General features: G+C 33.9%; 1 protein-coding gene across 1 annotated transcript; it reads right to left on the reverse strand.

Annotated features, from left to right (window-relative positions):
• Nucleotides 1–6,837: 6,837 nt before the first annotated feature.
• Nucleotides 6,838–9,122, reverse strand: LOC111916124 (cyclin-D3-1). Its single transcript, XM_023911759.3, has 4 exons — nucleotides 8,340–9,122; nucleotides 8,015–8,216; nucleotides 7,777–7,907; nucleotides 6,838–7,376 (listed from the first exon to the last, which is right to left on the reverse strand). Exons 1-4 carry the CDS (start codon nucleotides 8,844–8,846, stop codon nucleotides 7,116–7,118), a joined length of 1,101 nt encoding a protein of 366 aa, XP_023767527.1. The 5' UTR covers nucleotides 8,847–9,122; the 3' UTR covers nucleotides 6,838–7,115.
• Between the last annotated feature and the right edge of the window lie 13,868 nt (nucleotides 9,123–22,990).

Raw genomic sequence — 22,990 nt, forward strand, 5'->3', positions numbered from 1 at the left:
TGGTAAGTATTAACTATAGAAAACAAGTGTTGTACTTTGCAATGTCGTAAGGGTTGAAAAATTGTTTTGCTATAATTAAGGGAGAGAATATTGTACTTCGTTTCATAATCTAAAGCTTAGATTGAGAAATTTTAATAAATTTAGTCAAAGGATACATAGTGTGTTCTTAAATTTTGATTATGATTACGGTATCCCTCTTCATAGTTCGAATTGTAAGAACGTGATACTTAAAATGTTATGGCAAAAGATTGATAGAGTATCGTATCTTCATGTAAGACATTATGCATCGTATCCCATACGCTTCAGGTATAGGATCGATTGCAAATGCTATAATATTTGACCATTCTAAAATTTTTCCAAATGTCTAACGCATTGAGAGGGAAAAAGGACAAGAATCGGTTTTGACTAAGATAATTAAACAACTATCAAAGGACGGTCCAAAGTTCACTAAGGATTGGTCGCTTGTGAGTGGTTGGAAGTATGGCGTTGAACGGACCATATCGACATCATTGTGAATAGATAAGATTCTATTAAGAATGAGTTTTCATATGGTAAATATGGAAATATTTCCATAAATGGGAGTTAGAAATAAAGAATTTATGTCTAAATTAGAAAATTTTATGCAAAAGGATGTTCAAAGAATGTACTTTGAGTGAGAGACATCACATCTATAGAATTCTTCTATAACTATTTTGATAGAGTACCTTGTGATTTCGATGGCCGAGTCTTTTTGATTTTGTGTCATAACTTCACAAGAGGATCATTGCATAAAATATTAGAATTTGACATATTCTATAAGAGACAAGAATTTGATATTCTTGTGCTTATGATAAAGAATTGGGATTTGTGAAATGAGAATGATTGAAAATATGTTCACTTGATCTATTTCACAAAGTAATAGACCATTGAAAACCAAAGTGTGCATGCTTGGAGCATGGGAAAATTGTGGTTATAATTCAAGGTATAAAGTTGATTAAATGAAACGTTAAACAATAGATAATGAGTAATCAATATGGTGATTAAATAAAGGTGTTTTATTTATACTCAAGGGTTGGGACCATATAGGATTAGTATTACCTTTGTGTTTCACTTTGCATGTTTTGACTTCCAGAATAATTGAGTTTATTAAGTATAATCAAATTATTCAAACGGACCACAGTCAGTCATACGTTAGAAGTAAGTATGAATGAAGACTGTCATGAATTGGTTGTAGATTGTCTAAAGCATATTAGACATAGCAAAGCTTTGCTACAACGTTCATGAGTGCTTATGAATATGATTTTGAGCATTGGATTAAACCCACGTTCACTTGGATCGCTTCATGGATTTTATCACGGGCGATTGGTGAGACGATAATATCTTGTATTCTTGAAACCGAGATGTGTGAGTTGTATCTTGCGAATCGGTTGCACATTGATAATATGTAAACGCACCGGTAACTCGGTGTTATAAAACTTATTGTTGTGTGTGATTTCGTGAGTGAGTGCAAGCAAACATTGAGTCGATGTTTATCCGTTCCTTTTACCCAGAGTGGGATAAAAGCGATATGTGTGGGCCCCTCGATGATTTAGTGATGACAAACGTAAATGCTTGGTCGGGCTAGGGCTGATTTGATTTTTTCAATTAGTCGGTCGTCGTAAATCAAAAATCAAGAAACAACACATAGACTGAGAGAATGATTTTAATCCATGTCTTGTGTCTATACGATATCTAGAATGGAGGAATATATGATCCCTTATCTGAAGGACAGGTTACTGATAAGATCAGAGTTTGACAGTGTCTTTGAGAGCTACGATTGCTAATCGAGTTGTACTTACATTTGTGGTTACTACACTTATCCAAGTGGGAGACTGTTGGATTAGTGTCTAAGCCCGTAACCATGTTTGTCAAGTACTTGACCCGATTGTGCATGGTCCTTTTGGGTTGCCTTCAAACCTGGCAATGGAATAGGATAATTGTTGGAGAGAAAAGAATGATTTATTAATTTATTACTTGGTTAATAAATTAATTTGAAATAAAGATAAATGATTTATTAATGTATTATGGATATAATATATTGATTAGAAATCATATTGTTTAATTAATATTTAATCAGAAATTAATTTGGAATTAATTTTAGGATTAAAGGAATTAATTGAAACTGTAGGGACTAAAGGTGACAATGCTCAAAAGTTGAGCATTGAAGCATTCTAGAACCTCCCTTAGATGTGGGGAACGAAATCTAGAGTGTCTTAGGGTTTCCTTGGGCTCTAAGGGTGCCTTGGAAGCCTTAGGGAGGAAGTTAAGGGATTAGGGTTATCTAAGATACACCTGCCTTATCCTAAACCTTCCTTATCACCTATATAAACCCTTATAGGGTTGGATTTCGTCTAAGGCACTCCAAGAGAGGCTTAGAGCCGAATTTTACACTTCCCTTCTCTCTCCATAGTAATCCTTGGTTGCTAGGTTTGTTAGTGAACCATTAGAGGCACTACACTTGTGGTGCTTGCTTTCAAGACTTAGGGTTTGAAGATTTAAGTTGTTATTACAATATAACAACAAGGGGTATGTAATCTAACCTTCTTGGTTAATTTCGAAAATAGCAATCATGATTAGGGTTTTATTATGTGTTCATAATGTTGTGTATCTAATAGTGAAAACATAGATCCAATGCTAGGGTTGCATGTACACATAGGATTGTTTGTATAAAACCCATCACTACTTCCTCAAATTAAAAATTCACTATTTGAACCGTTCAAATTAAAATTAACAAATTTAATTTTAATTCAAATTAAAATTAAACTAAATATAAAAAAAAATTAACAAATTTAAAACGATAACAATTAACAAATAAAATTAACTATTTGAACCGTTCCCCAGCAACGGCGCCAAAAACTTGATGTGTATGGAATGCACTAGTTTTAATCCTACTAACTTAGACACAAAACAAACACACGAAAGGCAGTGTACCTATCGATTAGTAATATAGTTCAAGCAAGTAGGGTATCGAACACAGGGAATGGTAAAAATTAAAATAAATGCTAATATTATCTAAAATAAAACAAGTAATAGAAGGGGGTTTTCTCGAGTTTTGCAAGACTAGAAACTTAAGCAATCAAATAACACTTAAAGGAAGGTGGAAACTTAACTAACTAACTACCACGCAAACACAAAAAAATAATAACTAAAGAACTAGAAGGTAACTAAATTCAATATTAAAAGAGACTTCTGTTTAGATTCGACTTACTTGTTTCTATAGTTGATTCTATGGCGACTGTAATGGATTAATTGGCATTGGCTACCGATTAGTGTGATTAGGTTCACGTTCGCTATTACTAATTCTTAGAAAACAAAATTAATTCAAGCAGTGACCAAGTGATTAAACCAATAAATTTCCTAGTTTATTAATTCGGGTTAAGTAAGACTTGTAGTTAGCTAATCAAATTACTAATTCAATTAACTTCTTGTTGATGGTTCGTCACACAAGCTCACACATTAACTTACCTATTTTCTAGTTAAACCTAGTTTCACGTTCGTTATTCCTAGGCATATAACAATGTTTTCACATAAATGATATGAGATAAGCAATTAAGAGATGTTCATGCAGCTTAATATACTTGTAATTAACAGAAAATAGTTGTTGTTAACACATAAGATTCTTTAACAAGCTTAACAAAACAAAATTTCCAAATTAAATTAATCCAATCATAAAATCAAACCATATTCATAAAGTTATATATCCTAAACAGAAGTTATGAGTTTTTAGCTCATATCTACAGCAAATAACAACATAAGTTCTAATTCTAATGATTTAAACATGGTTCAAAACAAAGATTAAGTGAAGAAGAATAATTCTTTGCCTTTGATCTCTTCTAAATTGCTTCTTAGTTTGAATTCTCGAAAACTAGAGCTCCAAGAACCCTTCTGGCCTCCAAAAATCGTCCAAGGCATCCCCCATTAGTTAGGGTTCAAATGAGAAGCGTTTCTATATATATATATATATATATATATATATATATATATATATATATATATATATATATATATATATATATATATATATATATATATATTGAAAACAGGGGCCATCACTTAAAATCCGACTCAACGAGTCCATTACTTAAAATCCGTGGTCAGCAAGTCAGTGTAAAGAATCGAGTACATTTGGAATCAACATTTTCTCCAAACACGAAATTGTGTCTAGTTTTCAGAAAATTTTGAATCTCGTCAATCGGAGTTACGGTTCATGAGATATGGCCAAAACACCGACAATCGGAGTTACGGTTCATGAGATATGGCCAAAACACCGACAAGGGATCAAGCTGTCCAGCAACATCATTTTTTCTTCAATATCCAAGATCCAAGCTTCCAATTGTTAAATCCGCTTCCTTTTGCTTCCGGGCACATCTTTTAGGCTAAAAATACAATTAAAACATAATTAAGTAACTTTTGTCCATAAATTGCAACAAATTAGCCAAAAAGTATTAAAATTCTATACGAAATATGTAGCTAAATATGCACATATCAAGAAGCTTCATTGACAAGAGCCATAAGACCTTTAAACTTTAGTCTTTCTTCTGCAGAAGACTCCTCTTCTTCAACCCATTCCTCATATTCCTCCTGCTTTGAGATGAAAGCTTTTGGTAGAGAAATGTTCTCCTTCTTCACGTAATCCAGCAGCTTCTTGTACAAGACTTCATAGCTCTCAGGGCTTTCGGATTCTCTTTTTTCTTTACATTCCCTAGCAAAGTGGTCAGGGCTTCCACGGTTAAAGCAATTACCTTAATTTCTTTTCTCTATGTTATAATTTCTTGTTGAGCTATTTCCCTTGGACAGGACTCTTCTGGTACCATTTGATCTGCTTTCTTCATAGCGTTTAACAATGAGCACAACACTACCAGCTAGTTCATCAGGGATTTCGTCATTACTAATTTCACCCTGATCAGAATCATCAGAGTCGCTGATGAAATTGGCTACATCTTTTCTGGAGACCAGGGCTACATATTTTTCTTTGTTGGAGTCCCTCATTATGTCCTTACAAAGAGTTATTCATAATTCCGTAGATTTCCAAACAATGTTGAGATCCATGAAATTTATCTTCTCACTGTTCTTAAGGACATCAACATGATATTCCCAGCTTTTCCCAAGGGAATCCAAGTACTTCAAGAATAACAGAGAGGAATGCTTGACAATCCCCAACCTATGCATATCATTTACCAAACAGTTAAACCTATTAAGGTTTGAGTTAGAGACTCACCTTGTTGAGCAAAGAAATGCTCATATCTCTGGTTGAGATTGTTAATGGTTGTTGCTTGAACTTCCATAATGCCTTCATAAGCCACAGCCAGGGTTTCCATCATCTCTTGAGCATATTCATAGTCAAGGTTGACCATAGGTTGATACATGGGAGCGTATAAACCATTATCGACGATATTGAGCATATCAACGTCCATGGTTTCAAGAACCATAGCCTTTCATTTCCACATTGTAAAGTTGTGTTCATCGAAAGGAGGGATCTTGTTAACCGCAAACGACTTTGGATTATAAGAGGAAGACATGATAACATGAATGTATCGTAAACCCGCTCTGGTACCAATTAAAGGTTTGTATCGATCGGATACACTCAAGTATAAATCATGAAGAAAAAACAAAGAACAAAAGAACAAGATGATCACAAATATACTTTCACTAAGAAAAGGTTTTCACAAAGATAACAGTCGCACAAAGCAAGGTACAAAACTCTATTAGGATTTAATCCTAATAGTATAATATATACGATTACAGAAACGAAGATCCCACTATTTTGGGGATGTATACTAATCTATGTAAAGGTCTGATCCTAATCGCTAAGATTACAAATCATATATCTATTCTACATATACAGAGTGTATGTACCTAATATACAGACAATCAGTAAGATCATTGGGATCACGCTATCGCTAACCAAGTTGATGTTGGTATTGGTGATGTTGGGCAACGTTTTATGTGTTTGAATCATCGAATCATAAAATGTGACCTTACAACAGTCATATTTGTTTACGTTTAGTCATTTTGTTAATACATGGTTTATCATTAAACTCATCCGAGGTGTTCAAAATCTATCATATTATTGGGTATTGCAAGTTAATGTTTTTTATGTAAACCACCCACTCCCACCATTGTTGTCCATCTCTTACCGTCACTATCCACCTCAAACAACAAATAGCACATTCCATCAACATCATTCAATAATCTAAAATCAGCTTTGACCTATAAAAAAATCAATTCAAATCTAATCTATTCAAACCAACATTCAAATTAATCTCCAATTGGTTTGAAGTCATATTGTGCGATAAAAGTGCATCCTTGGACGGATATGTTTACCGGTGGCGTACGATTCAAAAAAGAAAGCGATAAAAGATGGATTTCACAAAGTAGCATGAGAGGTAGAAGAACAAGAAAAATATGTGAACAACATTAGGACGTAAGCAAGGTAGTAGGGGTTGTGTGGAAGTTTTCACTGGAGACGAGAAGAAAAAGATAAATATAAAATGATGTTCTTTTTTCTTCATTGAAATTGTGTTGGATGGAAAATTGCTAATTGTTGGAAAAGATAATCTAAATAAATGTGTACAAAACTTAGATTTAATGGTTAATTGTTGTATAAAAAATAATTTTAATGGTGATTCTTGAATAGCAAATGTGAGTTTAATGATATTTTTATAAATTTAATGGTGATTCTTGAATAGCAAATGTGAATTTAATTTTGAACCGATCAACCTACTACATCTGCAATTGAGGTAAAAATAGTTTTTTTTTTTGTTTTTTAAGAACAAATGTAAGCTAGTAAATCGTGAAAAATGTGTATAAAGACAAGAGTTTATGACCCAACAAAATCATTTTTTTTAAATATCATCCATAAATATATCTCCATTGCTTGAAAAGGACTTCACATTACCCGATTTAATTTATCTCACATTAAAAAACGACCTAAAAGGATATAGAAATCGACCAACCACGACCATATCTCTACATCAACCACTCACTTGGTCGTTTTATATTTAGTCCCCATATACTACAGGTCGTTTATATCTAGTACTAGACCGATTTTAATAACCTGCATGCTCCAACAACTGCTACCCTCCATGAAATCATGGCTAACGAGGGCTCATAAATGGTTCGAAACTTAGAAACGAACTAAACCCAAACTGTTGATCGAATCTTGTTTTCTTGAACGAAGGTTGATTGAAAAGATGATCGTTGATTTCCCATGAATCATTTGAACTTTCATCACATGTGAAATCAATGACACCAGCTGGGCTAACAGGATATGTTGTCTCGTTTTCTTCTGGATTTCGCTTATTATGATGATTGTAAGGTAGCTCCATAACGAGCTTGTAGCACTCGTTTACGTTTTCCTACATAAATGTAAAAAGTATTATTAATACTAAGAAAAAGAAATGAAAGTACAAGTGAAACTCAGTTATGCATGCATTATGATCTAGTTATATCATCAAAGATTGTGTCACAACTCACATGCAACATTATCTTGACCTTAAGGTCTGTAACTAGTTAAAAAGACGAAATCACCCTTCTGTTTGGACTTTGGAGTACATCTGTTGATGCACAGTACATGTTTTAAGCATGATAACTAAATCAAAGCAAGCAAGGTCTTACAGCGACTTTTTCAAACAAAGTACAATCATACCATTTATTGCATTAAAAGTTGTTCCATGAGCAGTGGGAGTTGTACCCAAAAACATGCACAAGCAGACCATAAGCATGATAGTGGAAACCGGAAAGGACAAAGAGACAAACCTTAGTGGTTTTGAGAAGATCCAGAAGTTGACTTTTGTAGTCAATGTAGTTGGGAAGATCGGTTTCATCTATCACACGAAGCATCGTAGCTGTGGCTAATACAGATGGTTTATACCATGCGAATCTTGAATCTTGAAACAAAACAAACCAAAATGAAAAGAGAATTAGAACAAAACATAAACAGTTTTTCTAATGTCAGAAAGATCTGATCTGAGTTGACTCTAGATAAATTAATTACCTGAGACTAAATCAAGAACGAGAGCTTCACATTTCTTGAAGAAATCCCAATGGAGATGATTGTTTAATCCAAGCCTTCTTACAATGTGATCAAGAAATGAGATCGGAGTAACTGGGTTCATCCTCCATTTAAGTGTCGACATAACCAAAAGCTCCATCTTTTGTATGTTTTTGGCCTCAAACAAGAACTTTGCGTCCTCCACCTACATTAAAGATTCAAGAAAACAAAAACCCAGTTGCGTAAGTCCAAGATTTTGAAAACCCAGATCGATTTTATAAAAAATGGTGGATAAAGTTGATGTCTTGTGTTTATATTATTATCATACTTGAAGATCTAGTAGGAGAGGGACTTGAGTCTCTTCAACTTTAGCAGCCAAAGAGAGGCAACTGACTGCAACAAGCTGAATCATCCATGGCTTATCTTTCTGATAATGGAGACTGGAGAGGAACCTATCAAGATAATTGATGGCTAAAATGGCTGTAAGAGGTGTGAATCCATAATGAGCTTTGACCTTAAGGATCCATTCCACAACCTCTTTGCGAGCAAGAAAAACAGAGGGATCTGTTTGGTCAAAAGAGAAAGTACAAGTGGTTTGTTTTTCTTGTTCTTGTTCTTTTGTGAAGAGAGACACGAGTTCTTCATGTTCCCAGAACAAATCTTGCTGGCCCAGGGATGGAAAATGGAGATCAGAGGAATCTGTGAGGGTGGTTTGTGTAACTTCATCTTCGTCTTCATCTCCATCTCCATCTTCAAGACTCCATTGATGATCGTGTTCTTCATTGCAGAAGAGTGTGTCTAGGAAAGAAGATGAATATGGTGATAAAATAGCCATTGGGTTTAGTGTAGTTTGATTACAGAAAGGAGAAAAGGAGTAAAGTGGAGAGGGTATTGATCATCACCCTCATACAATCATCCATTGGTCCTTGAATTTTACTCTGTTTTTTTTCTCTTTCTCTCTCTAGAACCCTCTGTCTTCTCTCTCTATCTCGCTCTATACGTATAGGTTTAGGCGCTCTGTATGTATCAATCAGGGGAGGAGAGAGATAGAGAGAAGGTTGCAGAAAAAAACAGAAAGGAAAAGGAAGTGATAGTATCAGAGCGGGTGTCACGCTTGTCCTTTCTTTATATTTATACACACTGTTTTCAGTCGATGGGAGTCTACAAGATATATTGTTTACCGATTGAATTTAATTTTAACCTTTTTATGAAAATATTAAAAGATTTACTATGCTTTATTGCGATTGTTTTAGTTTTAATTAAATAATTTAAAAACATGATAAGTTATTCTTTTTCCTCTTTTTCTTTTGAGCGGAATTTTTTACACTTTTGGTGTCTTTTTATATTGGAATATATATTTATAAAAGAGACTGAATTTGCTATCCAACTTTTGTTTTTCGGTTTGATGTCTTCTATAAAGAATATGTTAATATAAAAAAGATTAAACTGCATAAAACATGTTTTAATTCATTAAATTATAAATATGTTTGCACAAATCGCAAAGCGAAAAAGCAATCGGGCCACATTATCTCAGCACAAATATTGAATATGTGTAAATCAAATATTTATGGGTTCATTTAGATCAAAAGATTGGCGAGTTTGAGCTCAACCTAGATGGTCAATACTAAAACTTTGAAAACAGGGAACCCACATACTGTCATGGTTTGAGTTGGACCCATCTTTGTTATTCGCCCGAACTTCAAACCTTTACCTAGAAACCAAAGGAAATATATTTCAAATCAATAATAAATGTTTTACAGCATCCAAATGAAATCAAATATGTTAACTTTTCTGTATAATGATTTGGAAAACAACTGGTCATATATTTGTTATGCGGCGAAATCAAATACTTCCTACGTTTTTTAAGGGGTGTTTGGATTAGCTTTTTAGCTTATTGCTTATAGTTTATTTGTGGTGAGAATAAGCAATAAGCATGGGGAGGGATGCTTATTAAAATTAGCTTATTTAACTTAATAAGCTGGATTTTATCCAAACACTCAAATTAACTTATTGTGGGAATAAGCAATAAAAACCTATTTTTTTCCTATCCAAACACCCCTAAGTGGTGAAATATATTTGTATATTTTGTGAATAGAACAATAGTAATACAATCCTATGTATAGAGGTACAAATATAGAACAAACTCTATATACTATACAAATCTTATCTACGTTACTACAAATATATTAAAAGAGACATATCATTAATATTAGGGGTGGCAATTGATGACACGACACAAAAAAAAAAATACACGACACGAAACGAAACTGAGACGAAATTGAAATTCATGTTTGTGTCGTGTTCGTGTCAGGTGTAAAAAACACGACGTCGTGTTCGTGTTCAAAATTTGACACGATTTAACATTTTTTGCCGTGTTTTTCGTGTTATGTATGAATAAATATTAATTAAATACATTAATTGTTATTTCATGTTATCTTTGTCGTGTCGTGTCGTGTTTGTCGTTTTTTAATCGGTTCATTTTCGTGTTAGTTCAAAAAAACTCGAGATCGTGTCGTGTCGTGTTCGTGTTACATAAAACTTTGTTATGTCATGTCGTGTCAGACAAAAACACGACATGATGACCCGATTTGACACCCCTACTTAATATACCCCACAGTTTGAACAAGAGGAAGGCAAATATTTGAACTCGAGCAAAATATTAAAATATTGTAAATAAATATTTTGAAAGGTTTTTAATGAAGATGTGCAAATATTGAACACAAAGTGGATGTTTATCTTAGTATGTTTGATGTACTGATTTAGCACCAAATTTCCGAAAAGGTAAAAACATATACATTGTCACAATGAACGACATACGCATATCCATATATTCGTAATTTGAGAAGTAGGTTTGCAGAGTCATCTTGTTTCAACATTTGCATTAGCTACAGTTAGAGCGTGAAACTATGTGATGGCACTTAAAGTATGATGAGACTAATTTGTCTCCTGAGTATACATAGTATAACCCGACATAAGTCCAAATAACCACCCCTCCTATTCAACACCTAAGCAGTTAGTGGTGGCGGCAAGGAATGCATTTGTCTAAAGATGGATCCCAGAGTGAAGAGTAACTTGTAGATACCATATAATATATTTGAAAAAACAAAGATGAATTTTGCAAAGAACATGCACTCCTGGTAGACTACATATGTGATATCTGGAAGTATAAAGGTTAAGTATTGTAGTATCCTAAAAAGGATCTAATAGATTGATGGATCATGATTCAATGGACCATTTATGACATTAAGCGTATGGGTCATGTCAACTTGAGAGGTTGCAGAGTGGCAATGTGACATGTTGGCATGTGCCAAAATATCCTTGAAATATTAAGATTTGAATAGAAAATGTCATCGGGGTTTTGAGTTGCTAAAATCCTAAAAAAGTTATGTGATTTGTGAATGTTTGTCATCGTGAACTCATTTGAGATGGATATAATAATTTGTTTCAGAAGCGAGTCAAAGGAGGCAGTGATCACAATGTCATAAAACATATAAAAATATGAAAACAATGTAACTCTCATATCGAAAAACAAAAAAGTGAGATAAAATATGTTATAGTTTTGAACTCATGTGAAGTAAGAAACGTGGAAAACCTTGGTACCGTGTTTGGGGGGGGGGGCTATTTGAGGTCTTATAGTCATTTCTTAAGGCATAAATATGAGAGAGGTATAAAGCATCAATGAACTTGGGAGGTTGCTACATGAATATTGTTTCTTGTAAGTCCCATGTAAGGTGTTTTGATATCTAATTTGTGTGTATGCATGTCGTTGTTGATTTTATAACTAGGTTGAAAGTATCATCATGGTCAACTCCAACTCACTAGGTTTTGTCATTAACTACTAACCTTTTTCTTATATCATTCTATAGAGTCGCATTGATGATATTTTTATATAACCAAAGACAATATAGAATCTATGCATCATTGGACTACATTATTATATCTTAAATATGATTATGTTGTAATATTTCGCATTCTTTCTACATGGAATCATTTAAGTTCTGATCAAAAAAGAATCTATAAGGGATTTCTGGATAGGTGAAAATGGGAGGCCGGGAGGTATGGTGAAGGTTTATAATATATAAATATATAAAGGTGTCAAAATTTAATTAAGTAGTCATAGGTTGTTGAGAAGATGGAAATTATGATGGACGTGTAATGGGCATGGTTGTATTGGGTTTGGTTTGTGGGTACAATGAGATGTGGTGCCGAAATATAACAATGACACGGTAGAAAGAGGTAAGGAAGTGTGTAAAAGATGTGGATGGTTGCATATAAACATCAACGACTAGAGTGGGGGCAAGATATGTTAAGTATAGAAGGGAGATGGTGTAGTAGTTTTGTTTTGAATTTGGTCAAAAAACAAATCAGGAGTTCCAATGAGAATTTTTATGGGAAATAATAGTCACATGTTATAGGGTTTTGATAGAATAAAGAAGAGGATTTGTAAAAAGTGACATGACAAGAAACATGAGCCTTTATGTTAACATGATCGAGGAAATGACACCGTCATTAGTTAGAAGTGTAACCAGAGAAAGCATAATAAATGGATCGTGGTTAGAATTTATAATAGTGGGCGGATGTGGAATTTGGATATCATACATAACCAACGGAATAAATACGGTCATATGTTGGTAATGGAAGAATAAGACCAATATCATGGTGCATGATAGTAAGGTAGATATGGGTAAGATATTGTAAAGGTGGGTGGTAGTGTTGAGGGTCATAACCCCATAAGGGTAGTACTAAGGATATGTGATTAGGAGAATGAGGGTAGTGTTGTTGAGATGACATAGAATACACTTAACGTTGTCATTCTGAGACAATGTTTGAGGGGACGATAACTAAAATTATAGTATGGTGGAGTCAACAAGTTATGAAAGTGTGTTTTGTCAACTTCATCATCCATGTCACACTAGAAGGTTTTAATGCTTCTTTGAAAAAAGGGTGTGGATATATATATATATATATATATATATATATATATATATATATATATATATATATATATATATATATATATATATTGTAACGCTTGTTTCAGGTATCATTTATTTCTTAATTTTTTTTAAGGTTTTAGACTGGAACTCGACGAGTTGGGGAGCTCCAACTCGTCATGTAAGGATCATATCAGATGTGGGATTAAGGGTCTACTCGACGAGTTGGAAGGCCCCAACTCGACGAGTAGATGATGGAAAAGAAAACCCTAATTTTCAGGGCTTGTTCCCTATTTAAAGGCCTTAAGCCTCATTAGTAGCCTCCCTTATCGCCCCCATTTTCTAGAGAAGACCTAGTTCACCCACTTCCTCTTGTTGTGTATGTGTGAGTTTGGAGAGTGACTTTTGGTGCTCTTTTGGAAAGGAACTAGAAGCTTGAAGAGGTTAGATTGAGCAAAAGGCAGTGAATCCGGGATTTCCTCCAGTGTTGTAGCTACATTGAGGTATAAAGTCTAAACCTTGGCCTTTTATTTCTTAGATCTTCTTCTATGAAAGTTTATGGCTATTATTACGCTGGTTTGGGACTATTCTTGTATTTGAGCATGATATGAAGATTTGGCTTCAGATCTAGACATCTTAGGGCCTTTTTGGACTTAAAGTTGCCAACTTTATCAAGTCTTGGCCCTCATTCATGCTCTAAGACCCTTGATAAGCTTTTTTAAGTGTTTTTAGCCCTTTGATGCCTTGTATGGATGCAAAGTTAGCAACTTTACGTGGTATCTTAACCCTAGGGGACTGGATCTGTAGTTTGGGGTTTTAGATTCGACTGAAAAGGGTTGAATAGGTTAAGACTGAGAAAACTCGACGAGTTGGATTGGGTTACCCCGCTTTCTGGATATTGAGTGAACTCGACGAGTTGATGAGACAACTCGGCGAGTTGGCTAGGATTTTTCCTGGTTTTCTAAACACTAAAGGAACTCGACGAGTTGTTAGATGCACTCAACGAGTTGGGGTAAACATGGACTGTTGACCTTGAATTTGACCATGGTTGATCAAGTTTGACTTTAAGGGAATTTTGACAAATAAGTCACATGGCGATAGTAGGCTATTGAGTTGGAGCTGTGGATTGGGATTGATCTTATCGGTTCAACATTTCTTAAGATGTGAGTCTTCTCACCATACCAATGGGTCGAAGGCACCAAGGTCGGCCCATTATATGATATGTGGATTGTTAGTTGATTATGTGATATGTCGGTATGACAGTTGTATGGAAGACCTCGGGGGGTTCCAGTGGCAGTAGATTAAGACCATGAAGGGGTTCCCATGGCATTTGGTATAAGTCCTTGGAGGGTTTCCATGGCATCCTAGTATGTTTGCATGTTTAGCTTGTATGATATTTCTTTGGTTAGTGAAGATCATGTGGGGGTTCCCATGGCAGGTAGTCAAGACCACGTAGGGGTTCCAGTGGCAGTTAGTAAAGACCATGTGGGGGTTCCCATGGCAGTTAGTGAAGAGCATGTGGGGGTTCCCATGGAAGGTAGTTAAGACCATGTGGGGGTTCTAGTGGCACTCAGTATAAGACCTTGGAGGGTTTTCCATGACATCCTTATATGTTTGTATGCATGGCTTATGTAGTATGTTTAGCTTATAAAGCTAGTATGGATTATGTGATTATGTGGATTGTCTGGGGTATGCTCTGGGGAACTCACTAAGCATTAGCTTATAGTTTGTTGGTTGTTTCAGGTACTTCAGAGCCTAAGGGCAAGGGCCCGGCTTGATGGCACGGCATGCACTCTCCGGCGATTTTATTTGGGGACACTCTGATCTTATGAATAAAATGTTTGATACTGTGGATTTTGAAAACAATTATTATTGGTATTTTATGTTCATTGGAAACGATTTTGTTAATTAAAATTGAAAAAATTTATTGGAAAATTTGGGTTGTTATATATATATATATATATATATATATATATATATATATATATATATATATATATATATGTGTGTGTGTGTGTGTGTGTGTGTGTCTATGTATGCGTGTGTGAAAGAGAAAACATGTGTGAATTTTTCAAAGGTTATCGACCTAAATTTGAAGGGGTATAAATCCAGATTGGAAAAATTATCAATGAGAACCAAGTAGTCATTATAGCAAATTTATTTTAGATTGGTGATGTCTGCAAATCATAAACATTGATATCAAATTCTGCACATGGGATAAATTGCAAAATAATGGAAATCTAAAGATTTATGTTAAAAAAGTTTACATGAATTATAAAGAACGACGCTAGAAAGCAACATTACATTGAACGAAAAATAGATCTAGGAAAATTCATAGTATAAATTTGTGGATGCCCAAGGCAGTATGCTATAAGTTAGATGTAGAGATAATGAGACACAAGTTGGATAGTGGTTGAGATTGTGTGACATCCCCAAATTCACGGTCATTTTAAAAAAATTATTTATGCTTATTTAAAAATCAGAGTATCCATTTTAAAGAATAATATTGCGGAATTTGTTCCCAGAAAACATGATAAATATATTATCAAAGCATTTCCGAAGAAATGTATTTTGTTTATATTAAAACATTGGGATGTCATTGACAATATAGAAAAATAAGCATAAACAGACCTTAAATTCATTTACACTAATGATTTACATCTCCTTTAATTTCTCAATGTAATGTATCTTCATATCGACACCTGCGATACAAATAAATTGAGTGGGTCATGTTGGGAAACCTGGTGAGTACATAGGGTTTTCAACCCACAATAATATAATTATTATGTTTAATCATCAAATAATTTACCCAACTTCCGATCCCTATTTTCTTTTTTATTCTTAAGGATCTATCCTAAGAATCATTTATTCTTCATTCATTTATTCCTAAGGAGTGTCCTAAGGAATATACACGAAGTCCATTGCTGTCAGGGTTTATCTGACAAGCACTAAGTCCATAGTTGTTGATGTTATCTATTAGGCACAGCTGTAAATGTTCATTTGTAAGGCACTAAGTCCATAGTTGTCGGGATTTTTAGAGTACATCTGGTGAACATGTCGTTCACAACACCTACAGGTTGCGAGCCTGCTAGCGTTCCACTAGACTGTCTAGAATAGTCTGTGGTCGTCATCTATATTCTGCTAGATGACTGGATCATCGTTAAAGTCAAGGCTTTTCATCATCTTTCACCTCTCATCATCTATATGATCTTTCATCTCTCATCATTCATCTATCCATCTTTACCCAATATATTTATAGGTATAAAAATACATATACAGTTTAAATCACATAAAAAATGTATAAATCGTTCATCTAGCATAGATATCAGGAACATATATAATAAGCACATATATCATGTATTAATATTAAATACGTCATATCTATGTGTAAGATGAAAGTAATTATGCACTCACTTATTAAAGTGATGACTCAAAATTTCGGCAGCGCTTCGCTTCTAGCAATTGTATTTTCCTTCAACGAAACCTAGTATCATTATTACTAAGTCTTAGTCTATTATTTATTGCGACTAATTATTAGCCTAGATTTATCATTAAATCAAAGTCTACTTTCATGATCTAACAAGTAAGGAACAACCAGGTAGGATTATATTGGAGGTAGGGTCCGTTTGGTATATGAAGTATACTGTTTAGAAATCTCACTTTAAGCACCTCACTAAATCACAACCTAGACATCATCCCCATAAGTAGATCAATTAGTATAATAACTTGGAATCACTGATAAATCTTGTTTATATGTTCATAATAACAATAATGAACTTAAACATAAGTTATACTTAAAGTATGGTAAGTATAACTTACTTACAAGGGGGTTTAGCGAGGAACTGAGCTCTGCACGGGCAAAACTTCTAAGCCAAAAGCTCTTTTCTTGGGGCCTTTTGGTGCTCCGGGACTCGCTTCTAACACCTAGGAGGTGCTAGGGAAAGAAATAGAGGCTTTGGGGTGTTTGGGAGAGAATGGGTGAGAAAGGTGTGGAGAATGGAGTGATTTGCGCCTTCTATTTATAGGATGTGAATATGTCGAATGCGGGGTGTTCCCTAGCTGAACGTTGAGCGTTCATTGGCCACATGCACCATCTGGTGGCAAGGCGTCGGGAGGAAGCAGTGGCTCAGATCGCGTCACGTGTCACTCGTTAGTTACTTCAAAAACTAATTATCTTCTACAATTCATAACTTTTGCACATGAGCTTCGTTTTTGACGTTCTTTATATCCACGCGTAGGTAGCGATGTGATCTACAACTTTCGTTTAGACTCCGTCGGCTAAGCTTGAATTTATTTTTAAAGTTATATTTTAACAGACTTAGACAAAGAAGTCCGTTAACATAATGTCATCATAAACCCTTATCAAATTTTGGGATCCCAAATTCGAGTGAACTCCTAAGCCAAAGCCATCCTACATGAATGCACATTTATATAATGAAAAACTCTTTACAAAATTTTAGTCATTTGTTCTTTGAAAACAAGTATACATTCAAAGTAGAAGTCAGTAATACACATAATACCATATAATAATCATATTTTACTTAAAATTAAATATAAGTAAAAACATGTCAAAACAGAAGAACAGATAGGTGTGTCTATTACGATAGAAACTTGCCTTAAGGCATAAGCAGCATCCTCCTCCAACCGCTAAATGAATAGACAACTCAACCTTCATATATACATGATTAATTATAAATAAGTACTCAGTAAGTCATGAAGATCTTAAAACATGTATTATTTATTATTGGAGTACTAATATAGGTGGTAAGATGTGAAAACAGTCTTGAAAGACCATGGTACAAAGACATGATAAAATCCTTCTAGGAGACCACACAACCCACATGATTTCCTTAAGGATTTCCCTACGACCTGTAGGAATGTTTTTCTCACATAGAATGCATATTTTTCCTTTAGAACTTAAATTTAAGCTTGAAATTATGATTTAACATCACAAATCATAAACCTATAAACCAAAACGAAGATAATAAGAGATAAAACTACATTTTATCACTAGGAAATGAATAAAAAAATAATTCTCTATTTTAAACCAACTTAGCTTCAAAAAAATTTGGAGAATAAATAATCACCATTTTATAAAGATTAAGATGTTATCGTAACGTTTGAACAAAATAGGAGATGATGGAAGAGACATGTAATTTTGTTAGTAAACAAAAACAATTACTTTACTAATTTTTTTTACTAGATGACAAAATTGTCCCATTCCTTTGCTAGTTTAATTATTCAAATTGAAAATTTGAAAAGAGTGTGTATATATCATAACCAATTTCTACCAACCAAACTTGTTGGTACCAAGTATACTTGGTACAGTACTGGTAGTAAAAAATTTGTACCAACTACAGTTGGTATGGTACACAGTTTAAAAAAAATAAAATTGGTATCGTACCATGTTCACCCGTAATTTGTTATACTTTCTTAATGTCTTTATTAGCATTCCTTTGTCACATTTCTTCCTATTTTAGTCCAAATTACACTAGTTATTCAAATATGGTCTACTCTGCTTTCACCGATTTAGCGGACTTTGTCAATTTTCACTCGGTTCGGAGTTCCGAAAGCAAAGCTTTTTTTAGGTTTACTTTGGGAAGAAGGTTGGAACAAATCTATAACAAGAATTCTTGGAATTCCTTTGGCATTCTTGATTGGTGCTAATTAGTACTAACTTTTGTTGTACTAAACAAACTCAATGGCAATGTTAGACTAGTGCTAAAAAAGATCGAATGGAAATCAGGTTAAATGCAAGGCTTAAGTTTCCAGAATTTCAACAGTGAGTTCCAGAATGATATATGAATTACAACCGACTGCCAACGTCTTCTTCAAACGTGTCCTCGACAACTTAGTAGTTCTTTGGTGTCCACTTTTGGGGGTGTTGTGTCAGCTGGTCTAACATTTTGTGATGGCCTTCGTGACTAGTTGCTTCCTGAATTCCCCTTTCCTTGCTACCAAACCACTAAGAGAGTCAGCAAGCCCTTACGCTTTCTTCGCTTTCTCTACAATACGATCCTCATACAAACTCGCTCCCTTTAATATGATGAAGAGGGTCGTTAAGTTGTCACTCTTACCCAAATATTTATTTATTTAAATTTTCATAAAACATTAATTATAATAAATCATTATTATTATAATTTATAATTTTATTTGTTTAATTTATCTAAGCATCTAAATAATATTCTTTTCAAAAATTAAGAATTTTACAATGACCTCTATCTTAAGGCCATTGTGTCCTTGGAATCGAAACCCCTTTAAACAAGAATGGGAAACGCCAACTCATTTTTTCCTTTGTCTCCTATGTAAGATTATATCGCGTAGGATATTTCTATTTCACCAATAACAAATCTATTAATTTCCTTTGAAGTTTCTTTGTTTTCCAATCAGTGATCTCTCTGGTTCTTCAATCAATCTTTTATTCTCATATACTGAATTTCATTCAATGACACTAAATCTACATTATCCTGATCCACTTCCATGAATAGCAAACATGAAACACATTGTGAATCCGTTCTAGTTTTGGGGACAGGTCTAACTAATGTGTTTTCTTTAGGATCCTATCTAAAATTTTCATTGCTTCAATGTACATTGGGTTCATTTTCCTTATTTTTCCCAAATCCAAATAATCCCTGCTACGGTGATATTTTAAAACACATAATCCCTCTTATTGAATCACTGACCAATTATTGAGATTTGCATAATTGTTTTGATGGTTTTATTTATCCATCATCCCTCTAATAATTTCAATTTTTCTTATCATATTTTGAATCAACTATGGTCCTACAACCACCTTCTTATCTGCTTCCAACCAACAATTCGATGATCTACACTTCCTTCCATACAAAGCTTCATACAGATCCATCTTAGTATATTAATGATAGTTGTTGTTGTATGAGAACTCATTTAGAGGCAAATGATTATCCTAACTTCCCGAAGATTCCTTTACACATGCCCTAAGCGCATCATATATTGTTTAAATAGTTACCTCACATTGTATATTTTTCTGAGGACGATATTTAGTACCTAGACATAACGTGGTACCCAATTCTTATAGCAAGCTCCTCAAAAATTATGAAGTAAATCTACTATAACGATCTTACATATTTGGTAATGGCTCCCCATGTATCTTCACCATTTCATTAACATATAGCTCAAAAATTTAAATCATATTCCAAGTTTTTTTAACCTCAAGGAATAATCCACATTTAGTTAAACAATCGACTATAACCTATATCATGTCTTGGTCCTTATTTTTATTTAATAGCTACATGAAAAATTCCATGGTTATTTTATCTCATTTCAATATTAGTACTTCTAATTTCTCTACATCTCCGTAAGGTCCTAGAGGTTAGTTTTCACGAACGAACATGTTAAACAATTATCTATGTAAGTGGAAATATCAATTTTCATAGTGGGCCACCAATATTATGGTTTCATATCTAAATACATTTTTGTGATTCCTAAGTGCACAAAATATCTAGATTTAGGAGCCTCGTCCAATAAAATTTCCCTTGCTTCACCGTGCAAGGGTACCCAAATCCTTCTTTGAAAAGTCTTTAGTCAATTTTTGTCCTTCTTAAAAACAATTGATTTGACGGATTTTTTTATTCTTCAACTTCTCAAATTTACTTGCATCAATTTGAGACTTTTTAAAAATATCCACACTTGATGAATTCACTTTGGTTGTAAAGTATTGTGCAATCATAATATTCGAAAATCTTTATTCAGTTTGATTGATGCATATTCAAATCCTTCTTGTTAAAAAGATATTTCAAACTTTTATGATTAATGTAGAGTTTACATGTGTACCATAAAGATAATGTATCAAAATATTTAACACATGAATAATTGTTAATAGTTCTATATCATTGGTTGGATAATTACTTTCATACTATTTTAGGTGACGTGAAGCATGCACGATCACATTCCCATTTTGAGTGCATGAGAATACATCAAATCCCTGATACCAAATCATCAGTATAAGTAATGAAATTTTTAATTCCTTATGCTAAAGATAACACATGTCTGACATCCTCAATTTTTCATGGTTAGAAAAGACCTTTTATTTATGCTTGTTTTAAAATCAGAGTATTTTTTATTTCGCAAAATTGGTCCCGTAAAAGTATTTCTTAAGAAACGTTTTTCATCGATTATTAAAATCTTGCAATTTCATAAATGATACAAGAAACATAAGCATAAATGTAGTCATTATAGGCCTTATAGTATATTCTATAATATGGCCTATATTTCCTCGAATCCCTCTTAATTTCCAAACATCAGTTACCTTGATACATGTGATACAAAGAAACTGAATGGGTCCGGCTGAGAAACTTGTTGAGTACAAAGGGTTTTCAACATACACTAATATAGTTAATTTGTTTAATTATATATTTGATATCAAACAATTAACTCGATTACCCACTCCCATTATCTTCTTTATTCATCTATAAACTCCTATTTTAAGGACCATCATTGTAATTATCGTGGTTTCCATCTATATTCTATTAGATGGCTACATCATTAGTACAATAATACTAGTTCTTACATCGTTTGTACAACAATACCAATCCCTATAATGTAATTACAAAAGTACTAGCTCCTACATCATTAGTACAACAGTACCAGTCCCTACGTCATTAGTATAAAAGTACTAGTTCCTACTAAAGGGTTTTGAGCATTCTAACACTCCTATGGTGTACATGCAACCCTAGATGCTTTGGATCTATGTTTTCTCTATTATACATGCAAATTTTCATTTTTCCGAAGCATCATCCTAACTAGCATATTATGGAGTATATACAATACAAAAATCTAGTTGAATGACATACCTTTTTGTTGTAGCTTGAAACCTTAGACCTTTAAGAGCCTAACACCCCAAATGTGATGCCTCAAATGCTTCACACAACACCACCAACAATTGAAGGACTTGAGAAGGATTGTCTTGCACCAAATTCGGCTATAGCTCTCCAAGAACACTAGGTGTTGATTTTGGTAGCCTAAGGACTTCTTATATAGTGTGGCAAAACTAGGGTAACACCATGCAAACCCTAATGTGCATGATATTTCATATTCCTCATGCTCCATGGGTTTAAACCTCCATGGACCATCCATGGGTTATGACATTGGTTTAGCCCAACTTGAGGAACTATGGATCATTAGCCCACTTTATAAGATTCAATGATTTACCAAATCATTGTCCTATATATTTAATTAGTCTCTTATGATCACAAAATTAATTCCAAAGTAATTCTTTATCAATACTAATTAAATAATATGATTTCATATTAATATATTAGAACTTATAATATATTAATAACCTCTCCTCAAAATTCCATCCTTCAGATTGTTTCGGTGCCATGCAACCCAAATGGAGCATGCTACTCTCGGGTCAAGTACATACCAAATATAGGTATGAACTTAGACACCTTATATAACAGTCTTCCACATGGATAAGTCTAATAACTATAGTTGTAAGTATAACTTCAAGATCCGACTAGCAATTGTGGCTCTTAAATGCCTTTGTCGAACTTAGATGTACCAGTTTAGATAAGTGATCATATAATCCTTTGTTCTCAGGATATCAGCTAGACAAATATATGGAACAACGTCATACTTATTGTCCAACAATTTGTTTCCCGATTTCTGATTTGTTTGACATAGAACTTAATCGAACACATCAGTTTAGTTCTGACCGGGCCCGACACATAAGTCAAAACAAAATCATCGAGGGGACCAAGATATCGCTTTTAGTCCTCCAAGGACTAAAAGGAACAGATAAACGTCGACTCATATGCTTGTACTAACTATTCGTTAAATTGTACACAAGAGCACATTTTATAGCATCAAGTTATTGATGAGGTTTCGTACTATCAATGCACAACCAACTCATAGTCAACAACTCATATCTCTTGATTTGAAGACTTATATGATATTATCGTCTCACGATCACTCGAGATAAATTCCATGAAGTGATACAAGTGAGCGTGGGTCTAATCCAATACTCAGACCTTATGAGCACTCATGAATGTTATGTCTAAACCAT

The sequence above is a fragment of the Lactuca sativa genome, chromosome 7 (assembly GCF_002870075.4).
Source record: "Lactuca sativa cultivar Salinas chromosome 7, Lsat_Salinas_v11, whole genome shotgun sequence".
NCBI classification, from domain to species: domain Eukaryota; kingdom Viridiplantae; phylum Streptophyta; class Magnoliopsida; order Asterales; family Asteraceae; genus Lactuca; species Lactuca sativa.